Source organism: Culex pipiens, chromosome 3 (genome assembly GCF_016801865.2).
Source record: "Culex pipiens pallens isolate TS chromosome 3, TS_CPP_V2, whole genome shotgun sequence".
Taxonomy (NCBI): domain Eukaryota; kingdom Metazoa; phylum Arthropoda; class Insecta; order Diptera; family Culicidae; genus Culex; species Culex pipiens.
The window spans coordinates 9024451-9036377 of NC_068939.1; the positions used below are offsets into that span (position 1 = coordinate 9024451).

Below are 11927 nucleotides of genomic sequence, written 5' to 3' on the forward strand. Positions count from 1 at the left end.
CAGCTCAAGCTCGATCATTGTTTGCATCAGGACACTGTGACGAGAAGTTCGTCATTTTTGGGTTCAATTTTTTTTTTCGCTGGGCCTAGAAAGCCTTATAGGTTCTTTGGTTCCGAGACCTCCAAAACCTCGTTTTAAGTTTTCATACGACCTTTTCAGATATAAGGCTAGATTTTTGAAACTTTAAACATTTTTTTTCAATAAATTACCTTTTATTTGCGTCCAAGACAGCTAAATTGGGTTGAAATGGCGCGAAGTTATGATTTTTTAAATATTGTGTTTTTTTTTTTGCGAAGATCGACGAAAATTGTCATTTTTCGGACCACCCTCACACGGCGTAGGCCACCCTGATGGCCAAAAAATCGGGTCTTATTATGTCGGCCAAGGAACACCTAGTTCCGATCGGAAACTGTTTTCGTGGGGAATTACTGTATGTTGTTATTTATTGAATTAAAAAAAAAAAGCTTACCCGTATCTCCTTCTATGTCTTTGGCGATGAGAGAAAGACCTGAAAGAATCAAAAATGTATTAATTCATGTTGAATGTGATATAGTTACTAGAAATACTATTTTTAATTCATATTGAAACAAGGCAAATTTGGAACATTTCGAAGAATATAAAACATCAAATTCTAAAAACCCCAAATTATTCTGCTTTTACGCATGGCAACGCAATAATTATATGTTTATTAAAACTTGTCTCTCTTTCTGTGTGTTTGTGTTGATATTCAACCCTCCCTGCTTGCAATCCACCGCTCAGATCATTCGGTATTGTTTGTTTTCCTTCTGTACTATCATGATAATGGCGTTTATTTTAGAATTATACTTTTTTTTCTCTGGCTTGTTTTACGCAACTTTGCTAATAGGCATACGGTTCAACAGGAAGTCACGCTTCCATTTTAAGGTAAATGTTTTTTTTGTTTTGTTTATGTGACTATTTGCTTAAATATACATACTGCTTTCGCGGGGATTCTTTTCAACTACCCACTCTATGCACTATTTATTTCCTGGATTTTTTATTCTGTTTGTTGAGGTCCATCTTTCCATTACAGTGTGGTTCGATATTTAGTTATTGTTTTATTGCGAATTTTCGGAAACAATTTTGACTGGATAACGATTAGAAAAGGAGCACCAACTTAATGTTTTCATTTTATTTGGATAAAATACGTTTTTTACTCATTTGGTTAGTGAAAAATTTGGCATCCGAAAGTAACGGAGGGACCGATATGGTTCAATCCAACTTGGGACGGAACATCGTGAACAAACGGAAGGTTGGGGAAAGTTCAAGCTTTCAGCACTTTGCTCATTCTCACTAGTAAAATGACAATCTAGATTAAAGATTAGTTTCGTATAGCGTAGTAGGTTGAAAAGATCTACACAATGTATCATAAATTAACTTTGTTTTTTACTAAGTTTTAAAAACGCATTCTTTCCATTGTTTAGGCAGCCATAGAGGTGGGGGATAAAGTATAAATACGGATTGTTTGCAACAATCCCTTCCCAAATGCCGAACTGAAGCCGTTTAAAATCAACCTTCTTGCAACAATTCTCAATCTCACCCCGTGAGTTTAAAAACATTTTGAACTAAGCATATATAAAATCATACGTGTTTGCTGCGGCATGACACAACCAAAGTCTCATCAAAACTCCTCCAGCTTTTGCTGCCGCTTCTGCTGTTTGGCCTCGATCGCGTCGATGATGGGCTTCCGCTTGGCGTAGTAGCGCTTGTTCGTCTCCGCCAGCTCCTTCTCCATCTCCTTGTCGATGCTGGCCAGCCGCTGCTCGAGCTGTTCGTAGTTGAGGAATTTCAGCTGAAAAACGGTGGGATTGGTTGAAGTTTTCAAAAAGTACTAATAACTGAGGTTAAATTTCTCACCGAATCATATTCACTGTCAATCAGGTTGATCCGGTTGTTAAAGTTCCTGTTGTGGGCCTCCATGGCGCCGTTGCCGCCACCCCCACCACCTCCGAGTCCGTCCGGCGTCGTTACAGCCACCGGCGATTGCTGGTACTGAATCTGGTGCTGCATGTTGGGGCCGTTGGCGGCGGAGATCTGGTTGAGCTGCAGCTGCAGATGGGACTGAAATCGCTGCCGTTCCTCGTTCAGCTGCTGCTCCTCGAGGCTTTGCGTCAACGGTGGAGCGCTCGGGTCGGGAACCTGCTGCACCTGCTGTTTGGTCGGGGTTTGCACCTGCGGTTGGGGTCGCTGCGGCGAAGCGTCCTGGTGGGGATCTTCCGGCGACGAGCTCTCGTCGTCGTTGTAGTTGTGTTGGTTGTTGGCTTTCGTCACAAAGCTGGCCGCTTCCGCTTCCTTCTTGTCAAAGTGGTCCAGAAAGAGGGGCCGGTACTTGGGCTTGTCCGGGTTGGTGTCGTGTCCTAAAAATAAGTAAGTTGCAGATTCACCTTCAAAGTCAGAACGCAATTGTGACTTACTCTTCATGGTCGATTCCTCCGAGTCCGAATTGATGACCATGGTTCCGAGGTTCGACTGCAGTTCCACCATCGTCGCACTGTCCGGCACCAGCGTTCCGCAGTCGGTGTGGGCAATCATCGTTCCGTCGCCGTCGTCCCGGCCCGGAACCAGCGTGCCGCAGTCCTCCGGGAATTGCTTCATCGTCCGCGAGTTGACGTCCTCTTCGTCGGAGTCCGCATCCTGGCTGTTGTTGTTATTGTTGTTGTTCTGCAGCTGCTTGTTGGCCTGACTGATGGCCGCCGCGTGCCGATAGCTTTGGTTCTCCCGGATCTCCTTCGCTTCCGCAATCATCTGACTTAGAATACTGCACGGTTTGGCGTTTCCTAAAAAGAAAAGTCTTGTTATCACCAAAATTATTAATCTTCCACTTACTCAACTTACTGATAAACTCATGCGTCAACAGATCCGTGGCGGTTGCTCGTTCCTCCGGATTCTTGACCAGGCACAAACTGACAAAGTCGATAAACTCCGGACTCCAAATGTCCGGATCGCGGAACGAGGGTGGTGGCTTCGTTGGTATCATGAAAATCGCCCTCATCGGGTGAATATCTCCGTACGGTGGCTTACCCTCGGCCATCTCCAGTGCCGTGATGCCCAGCGACCAGATGTCCGCCACGCAGTCGTACCCGATCTCCTCTATCACCTCCGGGGCCATCCAGAAGGGCGTCCCAATCACAGTGTTTCGTTTGGCCATCGTGTCCGTCAGCTGACCCGCCACTCCAAAATCCGCCAGTTTGGCGTGACCCTCCGAGTTCAACAAGATATTCCCCGCCTTGATATCCCGATGGATCTTCCTCCTCAAGTGAAGATACTCCAACCCCTTCAACGTATCGATCAGGATCGTCGCGATCTCATCCTCCGACAACGTCTTCTTCCTCAACCTCATAATATCCGACACGCTACCCGCCCCACAATACTCCATCACGATCCACAAATCCGTATTCTTAAAGTAACTTCCATAGTACTTCACCACGTACGGCGAATCGCACTGCTGCATGATCGAGATCTCTTTGATGATTTCCTGCAGGTCGGTGTCCACCGGAACCTGCTTGATCGCGAGAACCTGCTCGCTTTCCTTGTGAAGCGCCTTGTAGACCGAACCATAGCTGCCCTCGCCCAACTTGCAGATGATGTCGAACACCTCCTCGGGCTGCCGGGTCAAGCTCTCCTCCGAGAGTTTCTTCAGTTCGCTGTAAAAACACGGAATTAGTATCATCTTAACGTTGGAAAGCTTTGAGCAGGCTTCACCTCATTTTCGCTAGTATCCTAAATTAATTTCGCAATTCTATAAATAGATTCCAAACCAACCGGCAATATCAACAGACAAAAACAAAAGTTTTCCAATTTTTTGTTGTCCAAATTGTCGCTTGTTTGAAAAGATCAGCCACCCCGCGTGTATCGCGACTAAAAATAAAAATTACGAATACTCTAGATGCTCGCGTTCCACGCTCAAACTAAACAACAAGAAAAGCAGCCGCAAATTAGTTTGCACCCAAAAGAGTCCTACCTAAGACAAGCGAAAGGTCGCGCGAGGTATGCAAGGAACGCGCCTGGACTCATTATCTAATTACTTGGTGGGACTGTGGGGAAAAAAAACAAGCAACTCAATAACCATAATAGGTAAAGATTAAACCTAGCAGGGTAGCGTTTGGTACGAGAACCGTAAAGAACTATCCTTCAAGTCATTTTCGCCTACCGTGGCTACAGAAAGCGAAGCGACTAGTCAAAAAGGTGTTCCAATGTAGCTTCCGCTTAACCCTTGAGTTGAATGTTGGCTCTTCAGATTAAATTCTGATTAAATAAGAATTACGAAAAAATACAATATATTTTAATAAATATAAGCAAGTAGGTATCACGATTCAAAATAAATGCTGCGTGACTAACATTTTTTTCCTAGAACTTATAGGATTGATTTGATCGATACGTTACTTACATTGTATAATTGAACTGTTCAAAATAAATCCGTTTCCAATGTGTTTTTTAAGTTAAATGTAGACGCGTTAACTCAATAACCTCCCTCACCCAGTTAAGTGTTCAAGGCGTTTATTAATAGCCCACGAAAAAATCACTGAAAAATTAAATAGCTGTTAATGCTCTGGGCTATCGTCTGGATGCCTTTTTTGCTACCCTAGCTACAGTTGAAATCTTTTTAATAATCTTCTTGCTATATAGGCTACCCTAGTAGCAACAAGAGTTACCATAAATCAGAGATCTACAAACAGACATGGCGGGCGCCGTTATAGGCCAATGACTGTTACCTGTTTACACACAAGTTCAAGTTTGAGCAATCTTGTTGTTACTTGGCATTGAGGTTGATTTTGCCTCAAAAACAAAGAATCCCAAGTTGTCTGTTATTCCTCAGATTTTTGAAAAACCTCATTTTTTAAATACATTCTCGTACAAGAAAACTTAACAAAAAGTCAACTAAGCAATTTTTTAGGATTTTTTTGACGTAGAACCCAATGGCGTATTAAAAATGTACGTACAGTGATGCCAGATATGAAAATTATGCGCTTGAAGTTTCAAAATGCATTTTTAATCCTCTGGTCGAGCACTTACGGGAAAATTGACAATTTCATTCGAATGCTGAGAGTTATTTACGATAAATTCAATCAAAACCTCAGGGTTAATTGAATACTTCTTGAGATCTCATCTTTTCAAGTAGGAAAGTCCTGTATAGCTTTTTCTACAATATATTGCTTTAGAGCACAGTAAATCTTGAAATTTGAAGGATTTTTTTTAAATTTCTTAATGAAAATAAGTGAATGTCTCAAATTGAATTTATGCCCAAAAATATCGGATTTTGGTAAAATTTTGGGTTTCTATGTTTTCAAGGGTGCACAGCAACCAAGGAAGTTGTTGTCTTCTAATTCCAAAATTGACAAACTTACGGACCCAATCCTGCAACAATCTGATTGTAAAAATAGGCAAATTTTGTTGTAAATCGTTTAGTAGACAGTACTTTAGGGGATGAAGAGAAAATTATATAAATAGTTTCCGTAGTTTCAAAAATACTAAAATATCTGTATCAAAAATCTTGGTGCAAAAGCTCTGGTTGATGTGCACCGTTAAAATCATCATATTTTTTAGCGTTTGGAGTGCCAGATCTCCCCTTTCGAATGCAACCTGGCGCTTATAATTTGGCCTGCGCTTTTTTGAGATAAGTAAGTTTTAAATTTGCTTCTTTTTGGCATTAAGACTGCATGCACAGCAACAAAGGAAGTTGTTGTCTTCTTATTCCAAAATTGTCAAACTTACGGACCCAATCCTGGAACAACGGGACTTTGTGGACAGTACTTTGATGATAATAAAATGTCTGTAACAAAAATCTGAGTGCAAAAGCTCTGGTTGAGGTGCACCGTTAAAATGGATGTAACTTTTCCAAATTGACTTGTCGAAAGTTAAAAATGTTTGTTTTTTTTTTAAAGCTTTAAAAGTGTCCAGAACGTCACTTTTCTCTAAAACTTAACCCTGATTTGCTACGTTCAAAAAACTGATTTTTGAAGGTTTGCTCAGATGCTTTCTCTAAATTTGGTCGTAGATTGCGAGATAAAATTTTGGTATTTTCGAAAAAGTTGCTTGGAACAACTTCCTGAAAAGTTAGATTTTCAAAATAACCCTAATCGTGAACCACCTTAATCAGGGATGCCACCTGGTTTTTATATATGTCTGTAAAAAAGTCTGTGTTTGTCTGTGCATTTGTCTAAAATTCAAATATATCAATCTACAGTTATGGAAATCCATCAGAAATTGTGTTTTTAGGCATTTGAAGATTAACGAATCAAGTTTCGGTTGATATTTTTACAAAATATTAGTTTAATGAAGTTTTTTTTTAAGTCTGTGCACCTCAAAAAAATGTATGGCACAAGTTTAAATATCTGTGAGACACAGACAAATCTGTGTATCTGGCATCCTTGACCTTAATTTTCATTTCATAGGTCCGGCTCAAACATTTCGAAACATGCGACGGCTTTGATACGTGAAATTTGGGTTCTTTTGAACACAATTTAGCAGTATCTAGTTTGTTGTTTCATTCTGCGATCTGGGAAGTCCCAACCGAGTTACCAAGAAGCTAATTTTAGTGATTTTTATTTCACACATATCTAAAGAAAGTTTATTCATCAGGACCAATGAGCGTATACAAGTCAAAGATAGTTTTTTAAAAAATATGAGCATTATACATAAATTATGTCATAATTTATCAAAAAAATTGTTAAAATCAATTGACAGGAATCTGTGTTACAATATTCATAATTTTTTTTAAAATTGTGGAAGATCAAAAAAAACCTGGCAAAAATTCTATTTTTTTTGCGATTCCACCGTAAAACTACTTGCTATTCCTGTCATTCTCGAGCGACCAAACGGCCTACTTTTCTCTACCAAAAATAACAATGGAAAATTAATACCTTTCAATAATACCAGTGCTGAGCTCTACTTTTCAGCACTGACATGGGTGCTGAAAGGTGAACTTTTCAGCACCAGTATCGAAAAGTAATTTTTTCAATATTTTTTGTTTTAAATTGTGTATTTACTTAGCACATGCATGTTTGAAATAAAATTCCATTCAAAAAGCGTTTTTCGGAATTGCAAAAAATGTTGTAAGCAACTCGTTGCATAAACTTCTATTTTAATATTTTACAAATGTATCAAAACAGAAATTGTTCATATAAAACATTTCCAAACACCAAAAATTCTTCTGCACATTTCAGGGTTTGCAGCATATTGGCATAGTCATTGTTGCACACCGCCACCACCACGTTGCATTGTATAGGCCTCTATACATATTCATCCAGCGCCCGACAACGTGTACGTAACGTGCTTTATTGATTATTTTCACGTCTATTTTTAATATCTTCCCACTCTGCCACTTCTCTACTGTATTTTTTTTTGTTTTTGTTGTTGCCACTTGCTATTGCCTGCCTGCCTTTGCTTACCCTGTCTGATTTTGCCTGCTCAAAGCTTTTCTGGTTGAACTAGTTTTTGCGCGCTTCCATAAACTTTCGTTGTAGCGCAAAATGATAAATTAATTTTTACTCACTTTTTGGAAGACATTATTCCAGTCCAGTTGCTGCTGGTGTGGACTGGCTCACTTCCGGTTTGGGGTTCCCGCCGCCGCTACTGCTGATAAATTCTGCTGCCTATCTCGACTGCGAACGTACCAACTTTGTATGCGCTGTTGAAGTTCTGCCTTGCATGCACTTTGACACGATACGCAATCACAGCCGGGTTCTTTTTTTGTTGAGTTTTTTTTTCGGGAATCAAACCGACATTCCTTCGTACACTTTACAAGAACTGAACACAAATACACATCACATCAAGAAAACTGAAGATTTTCGTTCCTTCCTGTTAACGAAAATAAAACTCACATTAGAGGGGGGTTTTCCAAAGCCTGGTTCCTTGAAGAGTTCATCATCATCATCTTCCTCTTTGCATCTCTGACGTTACCGGAGCTTCAAGGCCAATTTGAATAAATTATGGAAAACAAACACGCACACACACACCGGGGCCAAAATAACAACACAACACCGTCGTCGTCGACCAGCCTGTATGTTTACTGGTTGAACGGTTTGTACTGATCATAGAATAGACCAACCAACCAACCGCCCGACCGTCCGTCGATTAGATGGTGATGACGACAATTGAAATTGCACTACTTTCTATGGAAGTCGTCGTCGTTTGTTGGTCGATCGACGACCAAGAATTACGTGAAAGCTCGCCAGGCCCGGCCACTCCAAGTCAGGAAAGACTACTAATTAGTGTATCGCTCAGACAGCAGTCACTCTCTTCTTTGGATGGTTCAGCACTGAAGCAGCGGAGGACTAATGAGGGGGAGTGATGAGAATGTACTAACAGAAATATGCCTCCTGTTATGTCGGCGGGACTGATGTAAGGTAGTTGGGAATTTAGTGGACTATAGATAACAATGCACCTTTTTTTCAAACAAAACTTAATAAAATCCAGAGTTTTTTTTGAAAAGGACCAATAAACCATTGTCTTTCATATGTTTATAGGACCTAATCAAAAAAAACTCTAGAAATATAATAATCCGTTGGAGACTTTCATATTCAATGTTTATTTTTAACTACCATTCAAATATTTGCGAATACACAGTAAAAAATTGTGTAGGTATAGAACGCGTAATGTTTGAAGGTTTAATATTACCTCTTTTATGATGTAATTTTACCTCAATGTAGACTGAAAAATTTGATGATTTGGTTCTTTTAAAAATATTCATTGAAGAATATGTTTTCAATTAAAATGTTGGTAAAAAAACGAGGCCAAAGATCGTTGGTCGATTTTACCTTTTCAAAACAATGGTAAAGTTACATGTAACAAATTTGAAAGTAAAGAAGTTTTTCAAACATTAAATATTACGCCCTTTTGAAATGTCAGTCTTGATTGAAAAAAAAATGTTTTCGAAAAGATCGGAAAATTTCACGAATGTTTCATATCTTGACATTAAAAATCGGACCATTAGTTGCTGAGATATCGACGTTAGAAAATGGTGGGTTGTTTAGGTGAGATTTTGAAAACATAAATTTTCCTGTTTTTTAATCTTTGCATGGCAATATCTCAGCAACTAAGGGTCGTATCAAAAAAGTTCAAAAAAGCAAAAAATTGAGAATTTTATTAGATTCTCAAAAATATTTATTCAAAAGTGGGCAAACATGGGCACTTATTAAAAAATTTATATCTGAATGATGAATAAAATGAAGTTGAAAGATTTTTGCGACCAATATTTCAATTTTTTGAAAAAATCAGTACTGGTTCAAAAATTCATAACTCGGTCAAAGATTTTTTTGCACATTCTGGAAATATCTGAAATGTTGGCATTTGATGTTCCCTAAAAGTTTTTATCCGATATGTTTTAGACTAAAAAATATCAGAAAAAAATATAGTTTTTTTTTTTCAAATAAAGTTTTAGTGACAAAAAGTGAAATTAAAAATCACCACATTGTTTTACCCTATTTTTTTTCATTGTAGTCGTTACCCATACCTACAACTTTGCCGAAGACATCAAATCGATCAAAAATTCCTTCAAAAGATACAGATTTTGAAATTTTCGTATATCATTTTTGTATGAACAGCTGCAATTTGTATGGAAAATTATATGGATAAACTAATTATGTGAAATGGCATCTTTTGGCATACCAAAGGCACCAAAAAGTTTCAGCCGGATTAAAAAATACAAAAAAAAATCGAATGACCGAAATCTCAGATAATTGCTCAATTGGTTTAAAATATGAATATTTTGACTAATAGCACTTTAGATTACACAACACCTTCTAAGATTAGTTATCAATCGAAATAAAGTAATGTATAATTAAATATGAGCAAGGAAGTTTATGTAAGAGATTCTGCATAATACTTTTAAGGTAATGGGTTATGGAAAACATGAATTAAACATACAAAAAAAGGAAATTAAAAATGTTCTTGTTTTTTTAAACCTTAAAAAAATCTTAATCTATTCACACATATGTGTGGGTGTGTGGTGTGTTATTAATAATCTTGAGTGATTCGTAAAAGTAGCTTTTTTGCTACAATAATTCGCATATCACCAACGATTGTCGATTACCGGTCTGCTGACCCTGACCCATTCCAAATAAGGCAAAATAAAGAATCGCCAAGGTACAAGAACACGAGAGACAGACGGTCGGCATTTGACTGTGTACGTGAATGTATGTGTGCGTGTGTGTGTGTGTTTCCACCATTCGGTAATGGAAATTGAAGAATTTGCAAATGCAAAATTATTGGCTAATGTCCCTCGGAATAATTGGCACTTCTTCCTGAGTATATGTTTCTGCACACGAACTTCTCCATCACTTTTTCGCCATTAAATTCTTGCAATCAACAATCACGAGACGAGACTTTCTTCCCACCCCGACACACTACGACGTTGTTTTTACCTGTGGCCGGAACCGCCTTCACAAACGCACGCACGCACGCACACCCACCCCGGAGAATGTCCTTAAGTTGGCACAGACAGACAAACAAAACTGGCCCGGCAGATGAACGAAACGAAACTGACTGCAGCAGCAGCAAAAGGATACGAACGAAACCGCTCTTTGACAGAACTAGTCAATGACACATACATGCGAGGCGAAGAGAAGAGAAGAAAAGGGGGAGGGAGGTAAACGAACTGAACGAACTGAACGAACCTTTGACAGAACTGCACGATGAATGAGAGTTGCGTCGAATTGATTGTGAATGAATTATGTGCCATTTAGAATCACACTCAAACCCCGATGGTTTGACACCAACTGTTGTCAAACGAACGGGGTCACGTTTTAGTTTGACACCCCTTATACACGGAGTTCACACACACTACCAAACGTTTGTTTTGATAGTGTGCGAGAGCGCCGTGTAAAAAGTGACAGTTTGTCTCTTTTTAGTTTGACTTTGACCAACCAACGGGGTACAAACTAAAAAAGTGTCAAACGAAAAAGTGACCAACCACCGGGGGTTGAGTGTATTATTACAAAATTAAAGATGATTTTTTTTTATATAATTTCAAGACATAAATAGAAGCCCACATTAAAAAAAAAAATCAATGATATTTAGAAATGTTGACTTCAAAATATTGGACATGTACCACAAAGAATTTAGTGTGTAAAGGCTGCGTCCCAAAGTTGTAGTCAAATATGAAAGAAGGTGTACCATGCACGAGGAAAAATATGGTAAGTTTTTCGATTTTGTACAGTTTTGATGGTCGAAATTATGCTAACTAATTTTCGTTGATTTCAATCAATCTTGCAGTTTTTATCTTTTAACTTTCACTTTAAAAACCTAATAATTATTGTGAAGTTTTTTAAAGCAAAAAATGTGTGATTTTAAACAGTAAATACTGATGATTTATGATATTATTATATATTAAGAAAATGCATTTTCATATAAATTTATCTTCTTCCCCTTCTAAAATACCTCAAAGAAATAGAAGACACATTCAAAATTTTGAAGAAAAGAAAAGCTCAATCAACAAAAATCAGTATTAAATCGGTTTTCCTGCGTTGATTATTATTTTTAGCATTTTTATTAGGTCTTAGATTTAGGGGAGAGTGGAGAGACTTGATCCCCTTTTATGTATCGCACATAGAACTCTCAATTTATAACAAACTTATGAACTTATTTTTATGAGTTGAAAGCTTAATGGGTTACATACATGTAGAAAATCACAAAATTTCATATTACAGAAAATTTATTGAATCCACTAAAAAGATGATTTTCAATTTTTTTAAATAAGTTTTTTGAAAATAAGCCTTCGTCATGCACACAGGACCGGTTTAACGAGTTCTCACCAAAATTTTGAGCCGATTTGATCAAGGCAGTGTTAAGATATCGTGGCACCCGTTTTTTGAAACTGCTTACTTCAAATAGTTTTATCTCGGCAATGATACAACCAAATGCCTTCTAATTTGTTTTGATAATAGATAATAATGTATATTTTAATACCCTGA

General features: G+C 38.1%; 1 protein-coding gene across 4 annotated transcripts; it reads right to left on the reverse strand.

The window, feature by feature from the left end:
* Nucleotides 1-645: 645 nt before the first annotated feature.
* On the reverse strand, nucleotides 646-10511 carry LOC120426850 (serine/threonine-protein kinase 3). Of its 4 annotated transcripts, none has more exons than XM_039591663.2 (6): nucleotides 10380-10511; nucleotides 7511-7815; nucleotides 2854-3662; nucleotides 2433-2795; nucleotides 1876-2375; nucleotides 646-1810 (listed from the first exon to the last, which is right to left on the reverse strand). In XM_039591663.2, exons 2-6 carry the CDS (start codon nucleotides 7522-7524, stop codon nucleotides 1640-1642), a joined length of 1857 nt encoding a protein of 618 aa, XP_039447597.1. In that variant the 5' UTR covers nucleotides 7525-7815; nucleotides 10380-10511; the 3' UTR covers nucleotides 646-1639. The 4 variants fall into 4 exon arrangements, with proteins under 4 accessions (XP_039447597.1, XP_039447589.1, XP_052566149.1 ...); XM_039591655.2 differs by lacking the exon at nucleotides 10380-10511 and adding an exon at nucleotides 8178-8309; XM_052710189.1 differs by lacking the exon at nucleotides 10380-10511 and adding an exon at nucleotides 7918-8271.
* Nucleotides 10512-11927: the final 1416 nt, after the last annotated feature.

What these genes read in the sequence shown, in the direction of transcription:
- LOC120426850 (XM_039591663.2), bottom strand. An exon ending in GGAGGAATCGACCATGAAGA is followed by an intron (nt 2,376 to 2,432) that starts GTAAGTCACAAT and finishes ACTTATTTTTAG; the next exon opens with GACACGACACCAACCCGGAC. An exon ending in TTGACAGTGAATATGATTCG is followed by an intron (nt 1,811 to 1,875) that starts GTGAGAAATTTA and finishes ACCGTTTTTCAG; the next exon opens with CTGAAATTCCTCAACTACGA.